Below are 27,689 nucleotides of genomic sequence, written 5' to 3'. Positions count from 1 at the left end.
CAATCATCCACGCATATTAGAGCTACATTATGTCAACAGCTACAAAAAAAAGTGATACACAGAGAAGTACTGTAAGAATTAAATCAAACAAAACTAAAACAACTAAATTCCATGACTTTTCCCAAAACATTCAAGGGTTCTGGGACTTTTCCAGGCCTGGAAAACAAGATTGTGGCTTCTCCCAGTTTTTCTGTGACTGTGGGAACCCTGCATATATTGAATGAAATACACTTGTGATCCATCGGTAAACTGGATTGTTTTACATTATACTGTAGCACGTTTGCTCATTCAGATGTCAGTTAACTACTGGATATTAAACAAAGACACACTTCACACAGCCCCATCACATTTTCCATGTTTAATAGTTAAAGAATGAAAAAACACCGAAATGTTTTTGTCGTCAAATACAGACCATGATTTGGCACAAAATCCCCCACAAATCCACTCCAATTAGCGAAGTCACAGAGGCACTTTCATCATGAGCAGGCCAACTGTGAGCCAGTGAGCCGGTGAAGACACGGAGGAGTTTGGAGATCACAAACATCCCTACAGACCGGGCGGGGACTTCGGCAACCATCTCAGCCTCCCACAAACCTTGACTAAAGCTAGGAACAGCAACTAAAACCAGAAAGGAGTACACCTCTCCTGATCTAGTGGAGTGTCTCAAGTGCAGGGGGCAGGGGGGGGTCAGTCCAGAGATTCAGCTGAGATGAACAAGTATTGACTTTCCTCTGAGTATGGACAGTCCACAATCATGTTTTATTGTTTTCTTTTATTTAGACAAACCCAAATAAAAGGCACATAAAACATTGCGCATATGTTTACATAATTATTCTCAATGGACATACATTTAAAAAAAATGTAGGAATGTTTTTACCTTTCTGCTAATCAGAAAGCCTAGCCTTCGTATATACAAAAATTACCATTGTTAATGTTCTAATACAAAAAGATTTATAAAAGGTTATTTTTTTTCTTGCATGTGTCGGTCATAACTAACATGTCCTCTTAACTAAATTGTTTGTACAAAGATATACATTCATTTGCCTTCACATCTGCCAAATTCATCATACAAACTTCACAGAAAATAAAAAATAAAAAATGATCTTCCAGATCAATATTTGGCCAAATAATGTTTTTCACATTAGGTTGGAGTCAAATTAAAAAACCAAACTACCACCTGGTTTAATGTCATTGATACATTTACACAACCTTGACCCAAATAAAGATTTCAATTCATGTTTCAAGGTTGTTCCTGAAGTAGAATGATAACTTCACAATCATTAGGTTTCAAAAATAAAAAAAAAAGGCTAATCACAACATAGTTTGGTTGCCAGACCTGTGGGGCGCTCAGCCGTCTGAACTGATGAAGGCTTCCCTCACAAAACTATTCCATCACAAAGCACATCTAGAGAAGGAAGCATCAACGTGTGGAAAAGTCTTGCAAAGTATTTCAGGCACACTTGTTTACGGCCACTGGAGAAGGACAAATGACACCACACACTTCCTTTCATCCTAGTTTTTTTTTTAGTGTTTTGTTTTCATAAAAAGTCACTAGCCTTCTAATAACGGTTGTTGAACTCAAACCTACACTGGACAAGCTCAGTCATCCACATGCAACATTGAAAGAAATAAACAAAAATAAAGATGGGAAATAAATCAAATTCCATAATGCCATTCCACATCAGAGCATTTCCCTTGGTGGACAGTGTTGGCATGCACACAACAAAATTAAGGGGCCAAAATCCTGGACTGCCAAAATGCAGATGTGGCCAGGTGAACTGTAAAAACAAACACCAGTCTCTGTCTCATTCCACCAAATTGAAATGCCCCTCTAAGTACCACTTGTCTGTAGTGTGCACATCCTACAGTTTGCTGCAAGTGCTTCAGAGTTCCTGCACTGATTAAATGGCCCATAACTACAAACAGGCTTCACATCCACAAAGTAATTCTCTTGTGTTCCTCTGGACACACTGCCAGGAACTGTGGACTATTATGCAAGCCTGGTGCAGAAACAGTTGAGGCTGAGATTACAAGAGAGACTTCACAGGATTTTTCAATTGTTCAGTCACTGTCTGTGGCTCAAGCTGTGACAAGTGCATCTATTGTGGACCCAGTGTGTTCTGTAAACCTGTCCTGAAAGTGCAAAGTCTCAACTTCACTCACATAACAGAGAGACTCTAGGTGGAGCTGTTGAAATACACTTTTCACTTTTTGCGGCAATTCTTCACAGTGACCTCCATTAACGGAAGTTACGGTTACATGCAGTTTCCAACACTGGGCCTCAATTACCAGTTTCTTCCTTTGTTTTTTCTCAAAGTTGTTGTCGAGAAAGGTCCTAAGAGAATCTGTCACATTCATGGCGTGTTCTTAAACTGCAAAAATGTTTGCACTTGTGTTCTTGTAATGATGAATCTCATTGTTCTCATAAGATGAAAGAGCGTGCCAGCTGACCCTAAATAGCACAGGTAAACATCCTGCTAGTCCCAAATAAAAGTTGAGAAAATTAAGACTAGAATGCCCAAATGAATGTCTAAAGAGGGTGGAGCACTGGACTCTGAGGAGGAGGGGGTACTTCTGCAGGAAATGAATGCCAAACAAGCTGTCATATTTAGTTGGGGTGCATGATAATATCTGCATGCCATTGGTACTGGCTGACTGTGACTTTGAAATGAACTATCAGAATTGGCCAACATGCTTTTTCTTATTTTGCACAATAAATGAATATTACATATATTGAAAAGCATTCTATTACCTGTCTCCGTCTGCTGATGGCTATCACGATAAAGTGTGCATGTATAATACAACGTTAATTCCACAGCGGCTACAACCCATACAGCCTGTGGTGTGAAGTTGAGCGCATGGATTTGATGGAGTTTCCAGGTTAGTGTGCTAAGATGCCGCCAAAATGTTTTAAGTTATGGCTATACTACTGCCTGTCGCATTAAATGAAGTGAAGTGGAGAAAAAGGTATCAAATGAAGTACTCTACTGGTGTCGGTATTAAGTGAAGGGTTGTTGACGCCACAGGGAAAGCATATAAGAAAGTGGAGTTACTGAATGATACTCTGATTCTCTGCCATCTTGCCCTTTCAGGTGCACCTACGCTTTGAGTAGGAAATAAAGCCTCCATTGTGATCAAAGCCTCAACTTTCCAGTCAAGTTGAACTGCCAGGATAAAAAAAAAACAACAAAAAAATAAAACATTAAAATAAACAATACTCTGAGCTCTGCAAGTGAGATCTACAGAGAAAATTCAGCTTAAAAAGTTTAAGGCTGGTTTTGTTTCTTTATAAGAACAATGAGTTGATCCTGCTGACAAATATGTGTGTAGCTACAACACTGTGTCACAGAACTCACCAATTTTCCAAAAACCTACAAAATTACAAACAAGAACCATGCTGCTGGGCGACATGTTCCTTCAATGAGTGTAACATGAGCAGTGTTTATTCTTTAAGAATTGTGTGGCTTTTAGTCTCTGAAGAGTAGCACCATGTGGGGCAGATGACGTGCATTGGCAAGCAGCTCGTTTGACGATCAGAGGGGAATACACTATACTCCGTGTTCGATGAAGAATCATGGAAACCGATGCAGCAGTATGGCTCCTTAATATTATGCAATGGTTTTTGGACAACAAGCAAGTTCTATGGCAGCAGCCATAGTTACACAGGTGATACTTGCTAGTAGGATAAACTGGTGGAATTATGGCCTTTTCATGCATTTGTTTATAATAAAAAGAAAGTGACACCAGCCGTATCCTTTTGTCTCTGCTCATTTCTCTCTCCTCTGCGGGATGGACGGCCACATCAGTGGTGATAGAGTTCTTGCATTGCTAGCCTATGGTAAGTAGAGAGATGTTCCCTCTCCCAAAAGGTAAAAGGCAATAAAATAGTGTTTCATATTTACAAAGAAATGGTCAGTGTGTAAATTGTTGAACATGGTTTTAAAAGACTTTTCTCAGTAACCTTCCTGAGTTTGACTGACAGTGATGGGATCCTATACCTGCTTAAGTAAACAATCTAACCAACTTAAGATACCACAAGTTAACTTTGGAGCTGCTTTTGTAGTACAGAGTCCATCGAGCCACTCGGTAGCTCTTTTGACCTCTACAGTTAAAGAGTCCTAAGTAATCAAAATTTAAAATTATTTGACCTTTGATAATACTGCCATTTTAAGGGCAAATCGTAGGGGACATGCTTTCAGTACGAGATATCTCCTCTTTGTTGTACCTTCAACTGTCATGTCCTGATATAAATACATACAAAATTTCCCAAACAGAGGTCACAGATAAACTTGTTTGAATATCCAGCAGTGACGACTGACTGGTTTCCAGCAATTTTAAAACACAGACATGGGGGGAGTTGATGGTTGATGGGTCTAAGCAGCCTCTGAACCATCAGTGAAATCCACAACATCCCTCACCCTCCCCCAAAATGGAAGCTTTGTGGGTTTTTTTTGTAATTAATCTTTACATAAACATAAACTATCAAATACTGATAAGTCCACTAAAATAACAACAGAAAAAAACATGAAACAAAATTTGCCTTAAAAGGAAGCATTTAAGAACAACTCCGGCAATACACTTCCATTTAAGGAGCTGTTAAATGAAGCCTAAGGTATAGTAAGGTCACCCATGTTTGAAGTCAGATGCCCAGTTGAAGAAATCACTTAAGTGGTCACTTTTACAAGACCGACACTGTCCTTCAGCGGCTTAACAGAAATGAAAGAAATCTGGAAAAGGACTCTACAAGGATTGACCTTTTCACAGCACATAATGTGTTTAATGCCGACATAGCTGCAATGAGCTGGCTCACCCTCAACTATCTGTCATCGTAAAACAAACTACCCAAGTTAAAAAAAGGGCTAGACAAGGGATAAATAAAAACAACATATGTGTAACAATGTAGCAGCTGATACTGTTGTAACTGCCCAATAATTTTAAACCAAAGTGGAACAAAATACTCTTTTGGTTTGAAAGTATAATAAAACATGTTCATGCGATGAACTGCCAGTAATGCAAAACTTGACATTATTTTACGCATTGCATTTTAAAACTAAAAATATGTAATGGATATTGTTAGCTTCTAATGAAAAATTAATTAGACAGGTCAGACAGGCCCACCAAAAGTGTCAATTTCATTACTCTGGATTTCAAAAACAAGAATTTGGTGTCTAAATGCCGTTTAAAGGTTTTCCCCTTTTCTTTTAAAATATAGAATTTAGGGGGGGAAAACACTATACTTAGAAAATCTTTGGCATAAAATAGTCATTATTTACACAGAATATCTGCATGAAATATCACCTGTCAACAATCCACCCCCACCCACATCACGGGGTCATGTAATGATAGCACGGGACAGAAGTTATCTGAAGTGTTTGGTGGCTTGTGACATCACTGGGGTAACTAGGGCAGCAGAGGTAACAACTATTGATTATCTGAGCGGAGGTCCATATTTAGATCTTGCAATGACAGCTCTACAACTGATGAAGACTGACATGCTGTTGATAGCTACGAGGAAACTTAGAGCCTGTGTATAGCTGGTAACATGCATCTTGAGTGATTTGATCACAAGTGGACACTAAATACAGGTGTAAACAACCTTCAAAATGCATTGTGATCCTACCACTCAAACCACTTGCCAAGGTGGTCTGGGATGCATTTGACCACATATCTTTTGTAGTGTAAATGCTTCATCACCATCAATGCTGGCCATGGTAGTTAGTGACGAGGGGCTAATGCTCCATCACTTGCCCATTTTATGATGAGTTAGACAAAATGTTATGTGACTATCTATTGTTTTGCCCTATGGAAGGAGAAAAGTTGATTTCTGTTGACATCATAGTGGTGCGCTAGGCCCTTTGACCTTCTAAAGTAAAGTGAAATGGGCAGTAATGAAATCTGAAAAAAAGCGAGACAGCTGGAGACGCATGAGAGACACAGGTGTGAATAATGATGTGTCTTGGCTGTCCAGTTGTGTTGGCATCACCGAAATGCATGTTACCACCAGGTCTAAACAGGTTCTGAGTAAATGACATTTAGTTTTTGTCAAACCAGTTTGGTTTATATCTGAGACTGACATGGCCCTCAGAAACCAAAGACTCACTAAAAGCTGTGACCAACACTGCAGATTAACTAGACAGCAGTGTGTAACACCATAGACTAGGTTTGAGTGATTCAATGGTATACACTTGGAGATGATAATAATTTGACATCTGTCAGAAATTTTGCCTTGCTGTTAAGGTTTCTCTCCATTTTAAAGTATTAAGCCAGTGTGAGCAATGCTGCTAATCCATGAGCAGGACTGCTTCATGGTAATATCTGATTTACAGAGCTGTTACATCAATGTGATGAAGTACCTTGTTTTGTCGGGTAATTATTTCACTGGGTTAGCCAAACACAGAAACTCCCATCTGGTATCAGTAAAACTTCTCTCTATTAAATTTCTAGAAATGTCCTATATTACAACATTTAACATACCAATACTAAAAAAAACGTACTAAGATAGATGAGTGTGTGGATGTACCCATCCCTAAAACAGAGCGTTAAACTGATGGATTTTCCTTTGCAGGGCAGCAAACTTTATCTCGCATGCTCTGTACACTAATGCTCTCCAGTAAGTGACTGTTGGCAAAACAATTCTTTGTCATAATTAAGGGCATTTAAAATGTTTATGTTCTATAAATACAAATAAAATCCAAAAATGACAAATTATGCAGTAATAATCACTCCTGTAAGTAACAGTCATTGGTTACTATCTATATAGCTGAATTACATTAGTTATCACCTTTTGAAGTTTAATTCACCCATCAAAAGGGCCATTTTACTAAGATTTAACAGGCTCACCCATTATTAGGCAGTTAAAACATTATCGGCTCTTACACAGGCTAAAATAAAAAAAAAGAAAGAAAGAAAGAAAGATAGAAACAAAGAAAAGCTCTACCAAGGAGGGGAGGAAGGCAGAACTTGGGATAGAAAAGGCATGCTCTCCATGGGCCTCATGGCAATGTTGAGTGGCCCGGTGATATTCATGGGCATAGGAGTGGTGATAGCCACTGGGTGGGCGATATTCATGTGTGCTGTTGTAGGGATGTTGACAGAGGCCAGGTTTACAGGGCCAGTGATGGTGACCGGGTGCTGCAAGTTGACTGGTGACGTGATGTTGACCGTGCTGGTGGCGATGTTCATCTGAGCAGCGATGGTGACGGGGTTGCTGGCGATGCCACCGCGGTTCACAGCCGAGGTAATGGCTGCCGTGTTGGTGACTGGTGTTGTGGTGGCCGAGTTGTTGTGCACATTGTTGGCATCTGTTTTGAAAAAGACAGATACGAGTATGTTTAGGGCTGGTCAACCATATAGAAATATGCCACCCCTCCAAAACAGGTAAAGTCAACAGCCCTCTCAGCTCCTTGGCTGTTTAGCTGGATCACTGAAAATGTCAATACATCATTAATGCATTATGTCAACTGTGGTAATATTGTTGAAGAAACCTACCTTTGTGAGAGTTGTCAATTAGGACTTGGAAGGAGTTATTTAAAATCTCTCCTACAGTCAACTCACCTGAGGGGTAAATTCAAAAAGCAGGATCAATAGACTAACCAGCTAACTGTCCATTTATTTTAATTCAAAACTTTCAGTTGAAACAGGAACACATTATGAAGGACATCTTTATCTCTGTGTATTCCTCAGGCTGAACGCACACTACACTTAAGGACTGTGGTGGAGTTCTGGGGCCAGCACATCACAGAGTCACTTTAAACCTGTCTAACCCATGCTGTGAGATGGCTGGCTCGCTGCTGGCTCATTTTTGACCCAATCTCACCTGGGTTGTCTTAATTTTTGTCAAACTTATTTGTTATTGTAATTGGTAGATTTGAAGAGCTGAGTGAATGAACAAGCCAATTTATTAATCTGGTCAAAGTCAGGACAGAAATGACAGCCAAATAATTCAAGATGACCTCTGATGAAAGGCCAAGTAGTGTGCATCTAGCTTAAGTGTTATGGTCCAGTTTGTGGTTATCTTAAATTATCTATTGATCCTGCTTCATGATATTTAGCCTTATATTAGCAAAACTGTATATCTTCAAAACAGAAGAACCTTAATTACACCAGTTCTCAGAGAAAGAAATGCTTCTGTACTTGAGTGACATGGTACTTGAAGAAAAACTGGCCACTTATGATTTGCAGAGGTTATAATTCAGTGTCTAGGGGTTTCTGCTACTAGCTACTGGATTACCTTTTCGTGGCCCTGAGTGGTTCCACTGCCAGTCACTTATGCCTATTCAGAAATACAGACACATATGGGGTTACAAGAGCACAGGGAAGCAGTGCCATCATCTGGGAGTCAGCGTCAACAGTTGGCATGGTTAATTTGTGTGTACGTGGCGTGGAAATGGGGTGTAAAATATTCAACATTTTTAAGATGGGCTTTATAGTTTCTATTGGTGTCAGGAAAACAAAACATATGCTTCTTTTCTTTACCAAAGTCAGAATAACAAAGGCATTTTGAACAAATAAATGTTTCAATTTAGTAAAGAAAGTTAAACTTAACTTTATAATGCAGCAGTCATGAAGAAATTCTAACTGACATATTTTTTGTTTCTCAAGGATGCTGTTCATCATTTGAAATGGGGAGGTTGTTTTAGTCACCTCAGTCACTACTTTTGCATTATTCATGACATCTAATTCATGTCCTTTTAAGGGAAACAGTAAATAACAAAGATAAACAGTGATTTAGTATTGCACTACAAAAGTTGGGGAATACAGAAAAGACAGATTTAGAAGAAAAAGAGAGCGGGAGAAAGAAAAGAATGGTCATGATGGTCAAAGTTGCTGTATTATGCAATTCCTATAATGTAACTTAATAGTGTCTTGTTTTTTTGGCCTCTCTGGTTAACACCCACACCTTTCAAAATCCATACCCCTAGTTTGTGACGCCGGTTTTCTATCATAAACCCTTCTTACACTGCCTCTTCAAGGTGGCAATTTCCCACCATTATTCCACCTCGCCATTCTGTATAAAGAGTACTATTGTGGAATGGGGGACAGAGTTGTCTCGCCTTTAATCTGCCATGGGAGGTAGTAACAGCACCGAAACAATGTCTGTGTTAACGGGACAGCTGGCAGGACGGGATCATGAGCGGCACAAGTGTGATGTTTTGACGACTTATGTGTGTGATCAACTGTCGGGAGATTTAAACAGTAGCTGAAAGCAGTTAGCAGCTAACACAAAGAAGAACAGCAGCTGAAAATGTCCACATATTGGGAAAGCAATAAAGTCCTTACCCTCAGAGCAGGGGACGAGGTCAGCCACCATAAAACAGGGACAGTAAAAGAGTTTAACGGACATGTTAATACCACTGAAATTTTTTATAAAGCACTGCTGACGCCTATGTTATATGTCACATTAGAGGCCGACACTATTGTGTTAGATGTCATAGCTGTCACACCTCTTTTGATTCTGCAATGCTGGCATGCTGTCTAAAATTACACACTGAAGCACCATGATGCTGCCACTGTTTGGTTCTGTGAAAAATTACAAAGGATGCATAAAGAAGGGACTTTGTAGTGGCTCTATGGACCCATCTCTGTGTAAAAAGGGCTATAAATTTGTAGTCTCTAAGCCCTAAGTGACTTGACCAAGTTCCTCCAGAGCAACAGAAGACACTGTACAACTGTTCTCACAGACTCCACCTGAGTAAATAAGCCCTTGTGTATAATGACAGTAAATTAGAGAATTATGCTTTACAAATGTTAGATTTTACTCTCAGATTACTTTGTGTTGTTTCTTTTTTTCCCCCAGTCCTTTTACAATACAGCGAGGTCTAGGAAATGTAGCAGAAATGAGGTATTCTGTTGTGGACGGTAAAAGACATATTAACCAATATCTTTTATACTAACACAGAGTCAATTATCTCTCGGTAGGGCTGCTCGATTATGGAAAAAAATCATAATCACGATTATTTTGGTCAAAATTGAAATCACGATTATCCGGCGCACGTGATGACATATTGTTCACGCGACGGCATGTCATTTCTGTCTCTACATGGTCGCATGTTTACAATTCTCCTCTGCTCTCTGTATCGCGCACGGGGGAGTTTGGCCCCAATGCACGCACACACGCATAGTCGTAGTTAGTAGTTCACCTACTTGACTGGCTTGTGGAGTGAATAGAGGAGAGGAGAGGAGAGGAGAGGAGAGGAGAGGAGAGGAGAGGAGAGGAAGGGAGGGGAGGGGACAGTATTGCACATGCGCGGCTTCCGTAGAAGACAAAATAACATCTCAAGGCGCCCATGACCAAAAATCATTTACCCTCGATTTCATTCATTTTGAAATCGTCTGACCTCAAAATCGTAATCGCAATCACCAGACGATTAATTGCACAGCCTTACCTCTCAGTTATGAGAAAGTTGCCAATGCAGCCAACAGCAATGAGAATATGAACAACCCAGCATAGAGTTCTACACAACTTTAAATTTCTATTAGCTGATTATTTTAGACCAAAAAAAACAGAGGAATACAGTTTCAAAAGAAAGCATGAACAGTCAATTCCACCAGAGGAGCAAACACAGGAAGAAATTTAACAAATATCTAAGGAAGAAATTCAAATATTTAGTGAGACAAAACAGTTACATACTGGCCAAGTACAAGGCTGAAGGTTCGTAACTGTAGGGTTTTTCTATGTATCTTGTGGGATCTAGTGGGTAAGACTATTTCTGTCAGATGAGCTACAAGCTTATTGGGATTTCTCCATCAACAGGAGCGATGGACTAAGCTATGGTACATGCGCTGATACGACTGGCATACAGGAACACAGGAACTATTCTCCATTTGACTAGTGACATATTAAGTAAGTGACAAGTCAGCCAGTCACTTACTTAATATATGCTACACTTTTGACTCGTAGTCAGTCTTTATACTTCCAAAGGACTATACACAATAGCAACACACTGAAACTGACAGGTTTACACCATCATCCTACAATGAACAAAAAATATGTTATGAGGACAAAGTGACAGTACATCACCAGTTTAGATTAATTTAAAAGCTCACTAGCTGGGAGACTGCATTATGCATCTGTTCAACGAGACTTAAATAAGGCAGTTCATACAGACCTCTACCCCAAAAAATTGGAGTTGGAAAATTTTGTGTTGACGGCTCAGATTTGTGTTTTTTTTTATAACTACTACCATCTTTGATAGTGTTTCTTCAACTGCGAGATATCTTTCCTCATTAAGTCTGCCACTAACTTTTTAATAAAACATGTAAGTGATTATTGCCAGAACTGCTAATGTTATTGAACAAAAGTGCAAAAAAAGCATTAGATTGAACAACCATCAGAAATCTAATGAAGTCATAAGTTGTGTGCAATTGGAAAAGTTATCATGCGCTCAACAGTTTTTGAGATGCCGTCCGACTAAATATTGCTTTAAAAAATAATAATAAAATGACAAAGGGGAGCAATGGGCAAGTAATATAACCTAACCTAACCTAACTTAACCTAACCTAATATAATTAGTGTATGCCCGAACACTCCGTAACAATGTTAACTAGGACTACTGCAGCAGACCTAATCAGAACCACATTACAACTTGAAAGCTGATAATGGCAGATCAATTGTGGCACTGATTGGACAAACAACAGACTTCTAGAGAAGCCGTTGAGGCAGTGATAGTCTGTTGCTTAGTTCCACTGTAAATTAAATCACTGGTTAATCAAATTATGTATCCAATATGTTATTAGCCTATGCAAAGTTTGCAGATGTGTTGCTGGGGAGTTGTCACGGTCTCAACTCGATTAAGTTTTAAACTGAAAAGTGGGCAAAGTAGTGAGGAGCTTGAAGAGAAGTACAAGGAGACGTGGCCTACCTTTATTGTTACATGGGTTGTTGAAGCTGGCCTGGCCATGCGTCTTGAGGTGACTTGTGATGTAGGCAGCGCTTAGCATTTTGCCACAGATATTGCAGGTCACTTTGCCTTCATGCCTAATCATGTGGGAGCGCAGACGGTCTTTGGTAGCGAAGGCGGAGGTACATGCCTGGAACAGAAAACCAGTGAATACAGTTTCTTTTCTCTCTTTTTTTCCTTCAACACATAAGAAACCCAACCATGTTACTTACATCCACAAAACCACTGAATTTTGTTGCACATGTACAAAAAAAAGGCATTTGTATTCATAAGACAAACAAAAGCTCCTTGCTTGCACAAAATGTAAAGATATGTATATATATGGTAAGTAATTTGTTCTGCCACAAATTCTGGACTGACTTTGTCCCTATAGGACATTCACATTGTGGATTGAAAGCATGGAGAACTCATTTGCACTTAGCGGAGATCCGTAATGTGAAACTGGCAAGATGTGTAATGTAAACTACATTGCAAATGAAAGACCTGTTGTAATGGTGACTCAGCTGTCCAAGTAGTAGCTTCTAGATGGCAGCTGTTGTCTAATCTGATCTGGCCTTTTGAGCATGAATTATGCTGATCATTATTTCAATGAATACACAGGTCTACACTCAGAGCAAATATGACAGCAATATGCAGAGGAGACTGAGTCATGACTCTTACCGTTACTTGGCACTTAAACGGCCTCTCTGAGGAATGGACATGCTTGACATGACAGCTTAAGTGATCAGGTCTGCGGGGTGAGATGAAGACAAGGGAAAAAAAATGAAAATCCCTCAGCTTTGGCTTCACTAGTAGATAAGGGCTGTATATGGCAGAAGAAAGTATCATGATACACATTTCAGTCATGTTGTCGACAACATCAGATTTGGTGGACAGATATGACAAATTCAGCGCTCTATGCCAACTTTTCCAGTGATTCAATTATGCAACGCCTGCTATGAATTTTGCACTATATTCAGTCTCTTTCTCTTGCTTTCTCTACGCTTCAACACACTGGAATTTCTCAATTGTGGGATCAATAAAGGCGTATTTTATCTTATCTTACTGTTGTAGTGTATAAAAAAGAAAGTAACGACATGCTAGCATTCATCTGACCTGTATGCAATTACCCATATGGCCCTAAATGCAGCATTAAAGATGTCCGCTCTCATTAGCAAAGTGAATGCTGACGCATCTCTCTAGTGATTCTTTGGATTTAAATTAAACGAACAAGCGAAGTCAGAGAACATGAACAAAGTGATTTGTAATTTGTGCCATAAACAAGTCAGAAACACCCAAAATCTCCACTACAACTTGCCATCCAACAGAATACGCAAGTCTACCACACCAATTCCATCTACAAAGAGCTGCCGGACCAAAGCTCCTGCCCAGTAAGTAATCAGTGCTCAATCACTGTGGCTTTTGTGAAGGTAACAAAATGTAAACTTGACAGTCAGCAGTGGTGAGGCTTGTTTGAAGGCAGTTAAATTTTGTGGCCACTTAGGAATATTGCAACATGCGTGTCTCCAGTCCATATACATTTATATCGATTTGTATCTCTCTTCAGCGTGTTTTGCACAATAATATCTATGGGTGACAATCACCAGAGGCCCCAAAATATGATATTATCATGACACTTTAGGCATGATACAATATCATTGCAATATGCTGAGCAAGGCAATGAAATAAACTGTGATATATTGCGATTTATTACCTTTTTTTCAACTGCAAATTATGTCACCAAAAGAAAACATGGTCAATATCTGTATTATCTAATAAGATGAAGTTTTCAGTCTGTTCATCTCACTTCAGTCATTTTCATTGCGGCAAAATGTATCTAGTAGACTGAAAAAGCAAATGATTTTATTATTCTAGTAGGCTACAAAAAGTTTTAATTTGTATTTGCAATGTAAACAATTTGCATAATCTAACTGAAAAAAAAAAATATATATATATATATATATACACATATATATATATATATATATATATATATATATATATATATATATATATATATACACATACATACATACATACATACATATATATATATATATATATATATATATACATATATATATATATATATATATATATATACATATATATATATATATATATATATATATATATATATATATATATATATATATTTGGCATCCGTGTCACAATGATATTGCCACACAAAAATATTGAGATACTGTGCGGCACTGATCCCCCCATCCCTAATAATTTCGTTCATTGTTGTTTTTCTTAAAGCAGTATCATCAGGAGGGAATTTCAATATCGTCCAACCCCACTGAGAGGGTGAGTATCAGCTAAATTTAAGCTATTCAAAATCAGATCTTTTCTTTACAATTCTCTACGGTGTTTTGTCCACCAGGTGTTTTGCTGGTAGTGATAACAAAATCATGATTTTTTTGCTGCAGTGCTGCTTCTGGCAGTCTATGAGCCACATCAGCTGATACACTACACTCCAGAGCCCGAAGTTTGGCACAACCAGGACTCTACCAAGAGCTGGTCGCCCAGCTTATTGTGATATTGTATCAATACACAGACACCAAGTATCAATCTTTTAGTAAATACAGTATTAATTTTTGGAAATACCCATTTTATTACAACTTCAGGGCTCGACAGTGCGAGCATTTCACTCGCATTTGCGACGAAAAAATAGGTGTGTGCGAACTGTAAAAATATTTAGGGGCACATGTGCGCGTAAAAAAATCAGCCGAAGCAGCCTATATTTTTGTCAATAAAAAAATATGATAATCTAACCGCAAATGTTGGAGGAACTCCAGCCGCCTTCCCTCTTCCCTCTACCCCGTGGGACACGGTTATGGGCGGTTTTCCAAGCCACTGTTGGCACAATGAATGTAAGTCCCACTGTCGGCAGGGTGGAAATAAGTCAAAGTGTGGCGTAGGCAGGGACAGCTTTTGCTATGGGCAATGTGGGCAACTGCCTAGGGCGCAATCTATGTGAGGGTGCACCAAAAAAAAAAAAAAAAAACCTCGCCAGTTTTACGGCGGAGGCTCATAGTGCTCTGCGGCGCAAGATAATGGCTTACCGGCGACAGAGAAGTCCGACTCCAGATCCAGCAATTTCCTCTTTCGTTGGCGTCATGACTGCCCAGTAGTACCTGGACAACCGAGCCGTGGCGGCACACAGGTATGTGGCGTATCAGAGGAGGAGGGTGGCTGGTTGATTTTTATTTTATTTATTTATTTTATTTTGATCCCCCCATGTTAATCACTTATTGATGCAGTTAGGGACCGTTCTCCACGACCAGGCTGTCGGCTGGGTGGAAATAAGTCAAAGTGTGGCGGAGACGAGGGACCGGGAAAAGCGGCGGACCTCCGGAGAAGCCTGCTCCGTTCTCCCTGCAGTTAGGGACTGTTCTCCACGGCCAGGCTGTCGGCTGGGTGGGAATAAGTCAAAGTGTGGCGGAGAAGAGGGACCGGGAAAAGCGGCGGACCTCCAGGGAAGCCTGCTCCATTCTCCCCACAGTTAGGGACCGTTCGCTACGGTACCGTTGCTGGGCAGGGTGGAAATAAGTCCTGCAGAGTTTCAGAGGACCTGGAGAATGTTTTAAGATAGTAATAACATTATATAAGATAATCATATTGCAAAGATAATAAATATACATATATATATATATATATATATATATATATATAAGATAATAACATTAAAGACAAAATTAAATTGCAATACTTTTTCAAAATTTTTTGATTTTACCTTTCTGTCAGGGCTTGACGCTAACCTTTTTCCCAAGGAGCACATGTGCTTCTAAGTTGAAAAAGTAAGGAGCGCAGAAGAACTTTAGGGGCACAATATACATTGATCAAATAATGTGTTTTCTGTAATAAACGTGATGCAAATAGACATTTACAGGCAAAATTATTTAATGAATTTGTATACAAAATGTAAAGAAAGGTAAAATCATCAAGTTTTGAAAAAGTATTGCAATTTAATTTTGTCTTTAATGTTATTATCTTATATATATTATCTTTGCAATATGATTATCTTATATAATGTTATTACTATCCTAAAACATTCTCCAGGTCCTCTGAAACTCTGCAGGACTTAAGCCTCTTTCACACAGAGCTTTCGCGGCGCCCACCGCGGGGTAGGGCGCAGAGGACAGGATTTGGGGGAGTACAGGCTCGTTCAGGAGCTACAGCTCCATGGTGACCGCTTCCAGGTCTACTTCAGGCTCTTCTCTGCTATCGGACAAGCGGCGCCGAGGTGTCGTCACAGCACGGTGCAGTGAAATGAAAAAAAATTTCAATTCGAGTGCAGGCTGGCGGCGCGCAGATGCCGCGACATGCGCCCCCTTGCGCGCCGCTCACCTCAGCGGCAGAGCGGTGCACTCTTGCGCTGTGGTGGCACATACACAATGAATGGATTCGTCGGCAGAGGTCTACGCTTTGCACGCTCTGTGTGAAAAGGGCTTTATTTCCACCCTGCCCAGCAGCGGTACCGTGGCAAACGGTCCCTAAAGGCCTCTACACATGATCAGCTGTAAAACCGCTTTGCACTGGCTGTCCCATTGTCTGTCTATGGAGAGGGCAGCAACGCCTGACAAAGCGGCACCGCTACCCTTGACGTTGCGCACCGCTCTGATTTTCCGCCCGAGCGCTGCACTCAGAGTTGAAATTATTTGAACTACGGGGAGAACGGAGCAGGCCCGGTCCATCTCCTCCACACTTTGACTTAGGCTATTTCCACGCTGCCGACAGTGGGACTTATATTCATTGTGCCGACAGTGGCTTGGAAAACCGCCCATAACCGTGTCATACGGGGAAGAGGGAAGGTGGCTGGAGTTCCTCCAACATTTGCGGTTAGATTATCATATTTTTTTATTGACAAAAATATAGGCTGCTTCGGCTGATTTTTTCATGTGCACATGTGCCCCTAAATATTTTTTACAGTTCACACACACCTATTTTTAGTCGCAAATGCAAGTGAAACGCTCGCACTGTCGAGCCCTGGATTTGCAAGCAGCATCATATAAGAATAAAATACTCTGGGAATACGACAAACATGAGGGCTCACCTCAGACATTACCATCTAGAGATGGAGTTAGCCGCTGATGACCAAGCTAATGCTAAACCTGCTCCACCAAAACATCAACCAACTTTGGACACACTTAAACAAAACTACCATCCAACTCTGAGAGAGCTTTAAAAAAAAAAACAAAACAAAAAAAAAAAAACACAGTTCATCACCTATGTCATGTGCAACATCTGCGTCCATAAAGCATTGTTGAAAGCAAAGGCTTTTATTACATGCTAAAAACACTGGAACCCAGGTATGTGATTCCATCCTGAATTTTTTTCACAAATACACCCATACCCAAGCTCTACAGAGAAGTGAAGCATAAAGTTGAGGAATCTTTTAGTACAGCAGGAAGGGTGGCATTAACTTGGGACGCCTGGACTTTCATATGATGATTCGTGATTCATATGTGACTGTATCGGCACATTATCTCACAGAGACTGCTGTCTCACGTTCTCCACACTAGAGAAGTATATGAAAGTCACAGTGGAGCAAACATTGCCGATATCCTGCAAAATGCAGCACAAGAATGGGGTATTGCTGACAACAATCTTGTTGTTGTGACTGGGGCTGGGCGATATGGCTGAAAAATGTATCACGATATAAGTGTTTCATATCAGTCGATATAGATAATTATTGAATTTTTTAAAACCTATTTGAAATAAGGACCAGAAGAAAAAAATGTTAAATTTAAACACTTTTATTTTAAATGTAACCTTTCCTCAGTAATGAACAAACGAACACAGGGGAAAAAGAGGTCAACATAACCATGAAAAACAGTCAAATAAATAAATAAATATACTGGTTAATTATAAAATCCGAAGTACTGCCAAACTGGCGAACTGACCTTTCCTAGACAGAGTCTACTGTATATTAACACTTAAAATAACGTGTACAGATGTGAAGCCCTGGCTGTATCTGACTGAGCCTTAATGAAAGCTGTTGTCTTGTATTTTTTTTTCCTCTGAAAATATGAACCTTATAGTCAAACACAGTTTATTCAGCCTGTGTAGTTGAGGGGACAGGTCAAACTGATATGATGCTGATTTACAGGAGAATTCATGTCAAATGGAGGATAAACCATGAACATAAACTACAGATCACCTGTAAAGCATTTTAATAAATTAATCTATCATAATTAAAACAACCGGAGACTGAAAACAAACTGATAAATGGGTCTGATCACTTTTTTAATGAATTGACATCATTCCAGACAGGATGTAAGTGTGTCTGTGACTTCCTGTACGGACTGAAGGCTGCTGGAAACTGTTGGGAAACTGTCTGACTTCACCGTGGCTTTTTGTCACCGCCCCCCGCTGCGGCCGCCTGCTCTCGTCTACTTTCCAAGCGAGGCGCAGTTCATCTTGAACGAGCCTATTTTCTCCTTTCACTGTTTTGTTATGAGTTGCAGACACGAGGCACGAAGGCGCAACCAAACATGAAACTGCTAGTGTGCGTCTCACTCAACAGGTTATTGGAATGTTATGTACGTTACAAGCAGTGAGTGAGTGAGTTTGTTCATGCAACCAAACTTGCTTAGCTGGGCCGGGAGCGCCGGGAGAGGCTGCATCCCCCAGAATGCCTTGCGGTTCAGGACGGTGATTTTCTTCCTGTTTTATTAGACGTTTTATCGAACGTATTTTCTATTGATATCGATCACGTGTCTATTGCGATAGATATCGCTATCGTTTTATCGCCCAGCCCTAGCTGTGACAGACAACTCTTCTAACATAGGTGTTGCCATTCACACCTGCATGTGAAGTGTTTCGTCTCACAGAGGGCATTAAATCAGTTCAGTTTGTCAACTGTATGCAGCAGTTATGACAGGTTTTGTGACGGCGTTGGTTAGTCTGTCTGCTTTGCATCACATTTTGCTGCAATAAGAATGACTTAAGTCAGATGAACAGACTGAAAACTCTATCTTATAAGGAACAACTGATGTTGACAAAGTTTTCCTTTGGGGAAATAATTTGCAGTTAGAAAAAAGGAATAAGTATCAATATATTGTAATATATTTTAACACAATACTCAGCATATCGCAATAATATTTTATTGTGACCTTAGTATTGTAATAATAACAACTAGAGGCACTTATACTTTATCTGAGTATTTCCATTTTGTGCTACTTTATACTTCTCAACCACTATTTCATGAGGACAATATTTTAATCCACTACAGTCCTGTTACATCTATAGTTACTGAATAGTTTACAGATCAATTTGACACATAAAATATATAAGTTAAATTGAAATGTTATTTGTACATTTTAAAAATGTCCATCTTAAATGAAATGTTTTTCCTCTATCACCTACAAATACAAGTGACTTCTCTGAGGATGGGGATGTAGTTGTCTGCCACTTCCTGCATAGCAAAGGGATCTAGCAAATCCAGTCATTTGTTCATTTCTAGAATTGATTGATAGCAATATTCTTAAATAAAGTTATATGTTTAAGAAAGCAACACTCTGAGTATCTTTGAATGGTTATATCGGTGCAAGATCAGTGCACAATCCTAGCAGAAAAGATCTATTTTCATTTCAGTTAATAAACATTCCCTATATCAGCCACCATATCAGTTATCAGTGAATTAAATCGGTATCAGTTTCAAAAAGCCCATATTGGTTGGGTTCGTCTAGACCCATGCAAGCAGTCTTTGCTCTCGTGTCTATCTTTTGACATGGTAGGCATTTTTAAAAAATCAACAAATACGCTGCCTTAAAATAGTGTTTTCATGCACCTTATAAAAAGTTCAGAAATGATGTCCACATACCTGGAGAAGCCCTTCCCACAGACAGAGCAGATATAAGGCTTGTGAACTCCACCATCATGGGAGCGAACATGGTATGTCATGCGATCCTTCCTCTTGAATCTCTGCTGGCAGATGGGACACTCAAACGGCTTCTCATCAGAGTGCGACAGCTTGTGGCGGTTGAGGTGGTACACATCTCTGAAGGCCTTACCACACATGTCGCACCCATGATTCTTTTTCACTGGTTTGGGGGGCTTCTTAGGGATACTCTGCTGCTGTTGGTGTTGCATTGGGGTCATGATGCTGGTGCCTGTGGATGTTGACGTGGTGGCTGTTGTCAGGATACCAGCTACAGTAGTAATGTATGAAGGGTTTCCGCTATTCTCACGTGGTACAGTGGATATGAGCGGCACCATGGTTGGAGCTGTTTGTGTCTTCTTAGGCCGCGAAACCATCTTAATGCCAGTGTGGCAAGACTCGTGCCGCCGGAGATGGTAGCTGTCCCGGAAAGCCTTGTTGCAGTAGCCACAGATGAAGGGTGTCTTTGATTTGGGTTCCTTTTTGACCACGGCAACTGGAGGCCCTCCACCACCTCCTCCCCCAGTCCCACTAGCCACATTGTCTTTAAGAAGTTCTGCAGCACTGACGGGGGGTTTCTGGTCCAAGGGAATGGGCAGCACCGGTTTCTGATCAGGTGGCTCCGTTCCAGAACTGAGCAAAGGCAAGAGGCTGTTCCCGGCTACTTGGTGCTGGTGATGCAGAGCCTCATTGGCTTGCTGTAATGAGAAAGATAGAGCCATGTGAAATAATGTTAATACGCATTCTCAAATCACATCTGAAGCAAACGATCAACAGAGTGGGAAAGGTTGACATATAAAATATTGACCATGATGACAACAGAAATACTACTTTTAGTATATTGATTTCAATATACTCCTCTTTCCTCAAAACAAAATAAAAGAAACCATCAAATGAAACAAGTGATGCAAGCCATTAAGCTGTTAAACTGACTCTAATTTTACAATTTACAAATTTTAATGAAGGCTGTGGTCTTTATCATGTGAGAATATGTAAATTAAGACTGCACTTCTGCTATTGCATTTCTCTCTTTTTTAGCTTATTTTTTCAGCATTTCAGCTTTATTTTAAAGTGACAGACAGGAAAGGCAGGGTAAATACAGGGGATGACATGAAGCAAAGGGCCCAGGCCACACTCGAAACCAGGGCCTCTGCTGTAAGGACTCAGCCTTAATGGTACATGATCTACTTGGTGAGCTACGTTGCCTTTCTATGTGCAAAGCATATGGAGCATGGGGATTGCCAAATAGTATTTCAGGGAATAAAGTCCATACTATGATATGCTATAAATTCATATTGGCAAAGGAAACAGTATCAGTGGTGTTTTTTTGCAGTGAAAGTTAATACAGTCAAACGTTCCTGAGGTTAAGTCCTAACTTTTCTGAAGGGCTCTATGTTAGTCTGCACTGCACTTAAAGAGGCAACAGATAGGATTCGGGTTTTTTTTTTAGCTTGATGCCACCTAGCGTCAGTGGTGTTGCGTCGCACTGTCGCAATGACCAAATTGACCGTGGGGATCACAGATAATCAATAATATGACTCTATTAGACTCTCTAAATCAGGGTATGAAATTAACAAAATATTTTGGGGGCAATTTTGGCCCCCACGGTCTAAAAAATGGGGGCATTTTGAAAATGTTTGGGGGCCATCAAAAAATTGTAATTATGTTCTAAAAAAGCAAAACCAACTAAGATAGTGTCTTCACTCTTCAGTAGAAACCACTATAAATGAAATAAATAATGGGTTACATAAAGTTATGGTTGCAAAATATCACTCAGATTTCCTATATTCAACCAGTTTAAATGTGATGATTTAACCATTAATCTACTGATAGCAGTACTAATGTTTCACCACATTACAGTTACTTTTACTGTTAAAAAGGCCAAATTACTATAAATTCCTTAGATGCAATCCTGGAAGTAAGTTAATTTAAAATTTAACATTCATTCTACCTTAATTTTTCATTAATTTGTCATTGTGTAGACACAGATCACCCAAGAAATGGTTAATTTATACTTATGGTACAGCAAAGCCCCCTCCCCTTCTCTGTCAGATTACTCTCACGTAATCAGTGCAATCTCGTTGATTATGTCTGGAAAATGAGTTGTAGACGTGACGGTAAAATAATTTAATGAAAATAAAATTATACTTTAATGTCAGATTGTAATACTGTTAAAAATATAAATACATATAGTTGTTTCGAAAATCTGGGGGCAATTTTGGCCCCCGGAACATGGCTTTTGGGGGCATTCTTGGATAAATTGCGGGCCAAATGGCCCGTGGCCCTTGCTAATTTCTGACACTGCTCTAAATTAAATAAAACGTAGGCTGTAAAACCACCAGTATACCTCTATGTATATAAGAATGAGAAGGTGTGTGGACACTCTACTAAATAAATGAGTAAAGAGACCGAGCAACCAATGAGCTACCAAGGTAGGGTTTGTTGGGGGACAGTCCCTGCACTTAATTGCATTAGACTGTACAAGCGTACCTAATAAACCAGTAACTCGGTGGACTGTGCAATTTAACATACATTAACAAGTTCTAAACATTTAACACAGCTAATGAAAATTTTTAGCATGATAACATTTTTGGCCATATCACACTGCCCTACATTTACCTTTTGTGCATCAACTGCAAATCACAATTAAATTGGTTTGGTGAAGGATGGCGGGGCAGGTGCTTTGCAGATGGATGCATAAAATGAGAAAATTAAGCTTTTGAAAAGCCAGAGTAACAAAATGATGCAGACAATAAAGAATTACACAATACACCAAATAAGTAAATAAAGCAATGACAGGGAAAGAAAATGTAGCCTAACAGCAGTAAAAAAAAAAAAAAAGTGTATGGAGGACATCTTAAGTCTGCAGCTGCTGGCGAGCATTGTCCAATTGGTCATGGCAGATCCCCAGTGGGATAGGACGAACAGAAGGTGGGGGGGCTTGTATGAATATTTTGGGCAGGGAGAAAGCAGAGATTCACATTGTAACCACCAACTTTACAACAGGTCAACCCAGAGATGTGGCGATTGAGACAGCCTTGTTCCTTTCTGTAGTCAACACTGGGCAGGGTTAAAAACCTGACCCATGGCTTTTCGGGTTCAGCCAAGCATCCCAACCCGGTCAGCCAGGAGGGGGGTTGTGGTCTGAGGGGGCCAGGATCCCAAGTGCTGCTTTTTTCCCCACTGTGTTCTTTTATGAACGACAGAAATCCAAGCACTGATACACTTATGGCCCTCAGGGGGGTGGGGAGGTTTACAGCTGCCGGCCACTTGCCTATGTAGTGAGGCCGGCCACGCTATGTGTTTTAGCATGGTGGAGAGAGCTAGGGGCCGTCACAGGTTGTCGACTCGCTTTTATATCTGCCACACTGTTGCAGTACTCACACTACAATCATTACTGCAATTAGCATGTCTCCTAGCATATGTGTATGCAAGTCTAACAAATGGCCAAATGCTCCCTCTCTTTCTCAGCAAGAACAGGGAGAGCAGCCTGCTGTTCTATCACGCTGCTCTGATGATTTTGATACAAATCTGTTGTGAAGGGTGAGGTCCCTTCCAAGATAAATAGTACTGAAAAAGAGTTAGGAGCATGGAAATTAACAAGAAAAAGTACAAACAAAACAAAACAAAGTCATTGTTTTTTTTCCTCTTTTTTCTCTGAAAGGATGAGTATTGCTTCACCATGACTGAGACCAATTCAGTAGAATGCAATAATGATTTCCTTGAGATTTCTTATTTTAATGTTTTTTTTCAGTTTACTGCTTAGCACTGCAAAAGATGTTTGTTAAGAATATAAAAAATGCACAAAAAAGAAGTAATCCCATCTCTACAAAAATATCTTACAGTATGGCAGGAGTTAAGGTATATAAACAGCAACATTTGAGAGTCAGTCTCCAGGGTACCATAGGCTGACAACAACTCCAACCCCTTCAAATCCCATCATAACAACACCTAGCGAACAATATCAAGTGAAGTTTATCACAATGCTGCCTCATTAGATGCTTCATCACATGAGGTGAACCAAGTAGACCCTAAATAATAAGCCTCCTAATAGACTCCTTGTCTTCTTCACACCAACTCCAGGTATTCTGTTCCTATCCGCCACTAAGCCAAACTGACACGGACACTAACCACTAACAGCAGCACCTCTTTAGCAGTGGAGCAAAGTAGCAGCCTACACATATGATGAGCGTTGCTATACAAGTATGACAGATGCCATAGCAACTGAAGCTTCATGAAATCAATTGCTGTGACTGTGAGTCTGTATGCCAGGGATACTCAACTTGCTTTGCCTGGGGGCCATTTTTTGCAAAACGACAAAAAGCTAGGGGCAGCAGCAGTTGCCGCAGCCATGCACTGGTTAGGTGTAGGCAGGACGTGTCTAGGTTTTAAGGACATTCGAGGCTCAGCCCAGCCTGGGGGGATCCTCCCCTGGGACTTTTATTTTGATAAGCAAGCTTTACTTTGATGCTTTCTATGCACTCTGACACCTTATAGTACAAAACAATTCCAATGTGAATCAATTTGTTTTTATTGTAAATTAAAAATTGGTTGGGGGGGCACCCAGCAACCAGTCATGGCTGGACCATGAGTTGAGTATCACTGGTCTATGCACTGTAAACCTGTGTCTTGCAGTCACATTACCAGTCTGAAGTGTGAAATCATAACATTTCCAATTCAGATAGTTTTAAAATACATGTTGGATAAAAAAGAGAATGGTTTCTTATCTTACATTAACAGTTCTAATTTTTTTTAATAGAATGGGGAATGAGCAGCAGAGCATTTCTAACACAAGAAACTCTCCCAGTTAAATGAGTACATACAAGAGGAGACCAGGTTAATACAACTTCAGTTGACTGAGACTTAATCTCATGTCTGAAAATTACGTCAGAAATGGCAACAAAAGTGATCAAATGCATGGAATAAAGTTAAAAATAAATAAATAAAAAACATTACCATTTACGAATAACCAACAAGAACATTGTAACAATAGTGATACAACCAAACCCTGAAGATTAACAGGACATACTTTCTCAAAATTGGCCCACAGCACAAAGGGCATTACATGTTCGCAACTGTACAAAATCTGTCACTGTTTCCTCAAAAACTGAAGAGCCCTCTTCAGCCTCATCTCACGTACAGCATTTCTAACAAACTACAGCTGTGGTTAAACTTTTCATAAATTTGTTTTTTCCCCACTTGTAATTCACCCCACTAAATGCAGTTCTGATGCTGATCATCAAGCAAAAGCAGAAGATAAATACAACATCATGACAGAGGTGTCAGGACCTGTCAAAGCTGCAAGACTGTGTACAAAACTTTCAGAAAGAGGTAACCAACAAGTTCCAGACAACAAACATCCAATCACACAGCTTCATGTTCTGCTGCCATGCCAGTAACATTCCCAGTGAAGTTAGGCTAGATGTTTAGTTTTACAGGGATCCCTGGATAAATTGAATTTTTTTTTTCTAACTGCAGCCATGAGACATTAAAAAGTAAGATCTCACAGCTCTGGCTGCTACCTTTTCCGTAGCCAACGGTAATGAGGCTCATGGGGACTGTAGAATTTTAAGGCCCAGATAAACAGCTGTTTCATGTGTGGTATGACACTATTAAACAAATGGGTTTTTCAGGAACACAATTGAAATGTATAAACAGAAAGGACATACCTGAAGAAGACGCACAGTTTTCTGCGTTAATAATAATGTAATCAATAAAAGTAAAGATTACTATGAGAACTTACTTACAGTACTTGCCAAAAACTTCAGAACAGTAGATACATTTCACCTCTGATGTGCAAAACATGTAGGTATACTCTGTTGTCAATCAGCAGAAACAGTTTGTACTGACTGTCGTCATACAAGAAGCTACTGTATGTCAGCAGCACACTTAACAGAAACTCCAATGATACAATTGATAATTAAATACTGATTTAGTGACCAAATTCATAAATATCTGACGAACCCTAGTAATTTCTTAGTATGGTTTTGTAGATTAACTACTTAGCATCTCTTTATTTTCATAAAGCCTTAGAACGTTACACAGCGTTAACGTTACTTGCACGCCCATTAATATACAAGGCCATAAAAACATAATTTAACTTAACGTACTTGGCGTGCAGGATGTGTGTAAGTGAATGCTCTTCCACGATGCAGAAAAGTGAAAACAAGTTGAACATGCCATTAAAGTTTGTTTTGTTTTTTTAAAAAAACTGAAGGGACACATTAAACTTTATAGTACCTAGTGGCTGGCGTAAATAAACTGTTGGGTCAACGGTGATTGGAGATTAACTTGATGCACGTTGCTATTCGCAATCCGGCTCCAGATTTATGGTAAAATAAAAAAGTTTGGCGTCTTTGCTGCAGTTTAGTGTCTGCTGTCCGCGTGCTAGGTACCCTCCAATTTACAGTGTTAGCGTTAGCCAACTTCTTGTTAATAGACGAGTGTCTGATGTAACGTTCAGGCTATAAGAATCCCTTCAATTGCCTTTCATCATCAGATTTAAATTTACAACTCACAATAAATCACTGCTTGTCAATCACTGTGATCTGTATTGTGGCGAGGATTGCTCCGGTGAAGGCGAGTAAAGTATCCTAGTTAGCTGACACATTAGCCAATTAGCTTAGCAAATGCATTAGCAATAGCTCGACCTACTAGCTAATTTGCTAACGCGCGCGCATCAACAGCAATGGCACCAGAAATGAGCTTCACGGTGATTTTGTGCGTCTTGAGAGAAACCTCGCATTGTGATATGATGCAGAGTTTAACCAAAAGCAAAGACGCGGCCTCGGATCCTCTCCGTAGTTCAGACAGCCGGGGGTCTCGGGTTCGATAAAGCTGGTTAGCAATTTGCTACAGCAACCCACACAGTTAAGCTAGCTAGCTGGCTAACGCTAACACCTTTGTTTTGCTTGGCTAACGTTAACCCTAACTCGTTTTATAAAGTGCTATACAAATATTTGGCAACAACATTTACGACATTTCAAAAACGTGTATGCAGTTTCTCAGACTACCGTTGTACTGTGCCACTTACTTGGAATAAAAACGTACTCCAGCTCGGTTCCATTGCAACACTTAGGCTAAAATCTGCAGGAAACCTACAAGGAATCTACAACAAAGCAGCTAAACATGGCAGCTACAACTTCCTGTAACCCCCAGGGCTGAACCAAGTGCACTGGACTTTTTTAGGATGACTAGATTTTACAAAAAATTAACCAAAGATATCCCCAGTTATATAACAAACCGATTCCAAAAGATACTGCTGTCTGATTAATAATACTATGTTTTACGATAATTACGCGGTGCTCTTTCAATACAGATAAATATAATGAATGACGTAAGCATCTTATTATATCCCCAAAACATCAGTCAATCAGAAATCAGAAAATGATTTATTGCCAAGTAGGTTTTCACTTGAAATTTGCTTTGTTTTTGGTGCATACATTAAACATACAATAAACATATTAAGAGGGATGCAAGTAAGGCAAAGTGCTGCAACACTCAACATGTTAAATATGGAATAGAAAAAATACAATGAGAAATGCAAAGATACTTTTAAAAAGTACTATAAAATGACAAATATGTACAATATAGCTGTTTCAGAATAATCTATAGCCTATAAAAATATTAAGTATCAGTTATATGAACAGGAAAATCTAGCATCAAGACAGTGTCATAATGTACTAAAATATAGTAGGGGTAATATTTACTAATTTCTAAGTTAAGAAATACTTAAATAGATTGAACATACTGCCCATTTAGTGGATAATGATCAAAACTTATAACTTTTGTGTTTGTTTATGAAAAAAAAACAACTTAAATAGTCTTTTAAAACAAACAAAACACATTCTCTCTAAGTACCTAGTGCCTGGATAAAATGCCAAACTGAAATTTTTCATGTAACTATGTTTATCCTCACAAGC

The 27,689-nt window shown here is 39.6% G+C and overlaps 1 protein-coding gene across 3 annotated transcripts; it reads right to left on the bottom strand.

Annotated features, from left to right (window-relative positions):
- Positions 1–343: 343 nt before the first annotated feature.
- Positions 344–26,896, bottom strand: vezf1b (vascular endothelial zinc finger 1b). Of its 3 annotated transcripts, XM_033631232.2 has the most exons (7): positions 26,801–26,896; positions 19,711–20,465; positions 12,561–12,630; positions 11,862–12,030; positions 8,231–8,272; positions 7,489–7,554; positions 344–7,301 (listed from the first exon to the last, which is right to left on the bottom strand). In XM_033631232.2, exons 1-7 carry the CDS (start codon positions 26,831–26,833, stop codon positions 6,934–6,936), a joined length of 1,503 nt encoding a protein of 500 aa, XP_033487123.1. In that variant the 5' UTR covers positions 26,834–26,896; the 3' UTR covers positions 344–6,933. The 3 variants fall into 3 exon arrangements, with proteins under 3 accessions (XP_033487123.1, XP_033487124.1, XP_033487125.1); XM_033631233.2 differs by lacking the exon at positions 7,489–7,554; XM_033631234.2 differs by lacking the exons at positions 7,489–7,554; positions 8,231–8,272.
- Positions 26,897–27,689: the final 793 nt, after the last annotated feature.

Source organism: Epinephelus lanceolatus, chromosome 4 (assembly GCF_041903045.1).
Source record: "Epinephelus lanceolatus isolate andai-2023 chromosome 4, ASM4190304v1, whole genome shotgun sequence".
Lineage (NCBI taxonomy): Eukaryota > Metazoa > Chordata > Actinopteri > Perciformes > Serranidae > Epinephelus > Epinephelus lanceolatus.
This window is presented reverse-complemented; position numbering and strand designations above follow the sequence as displayed.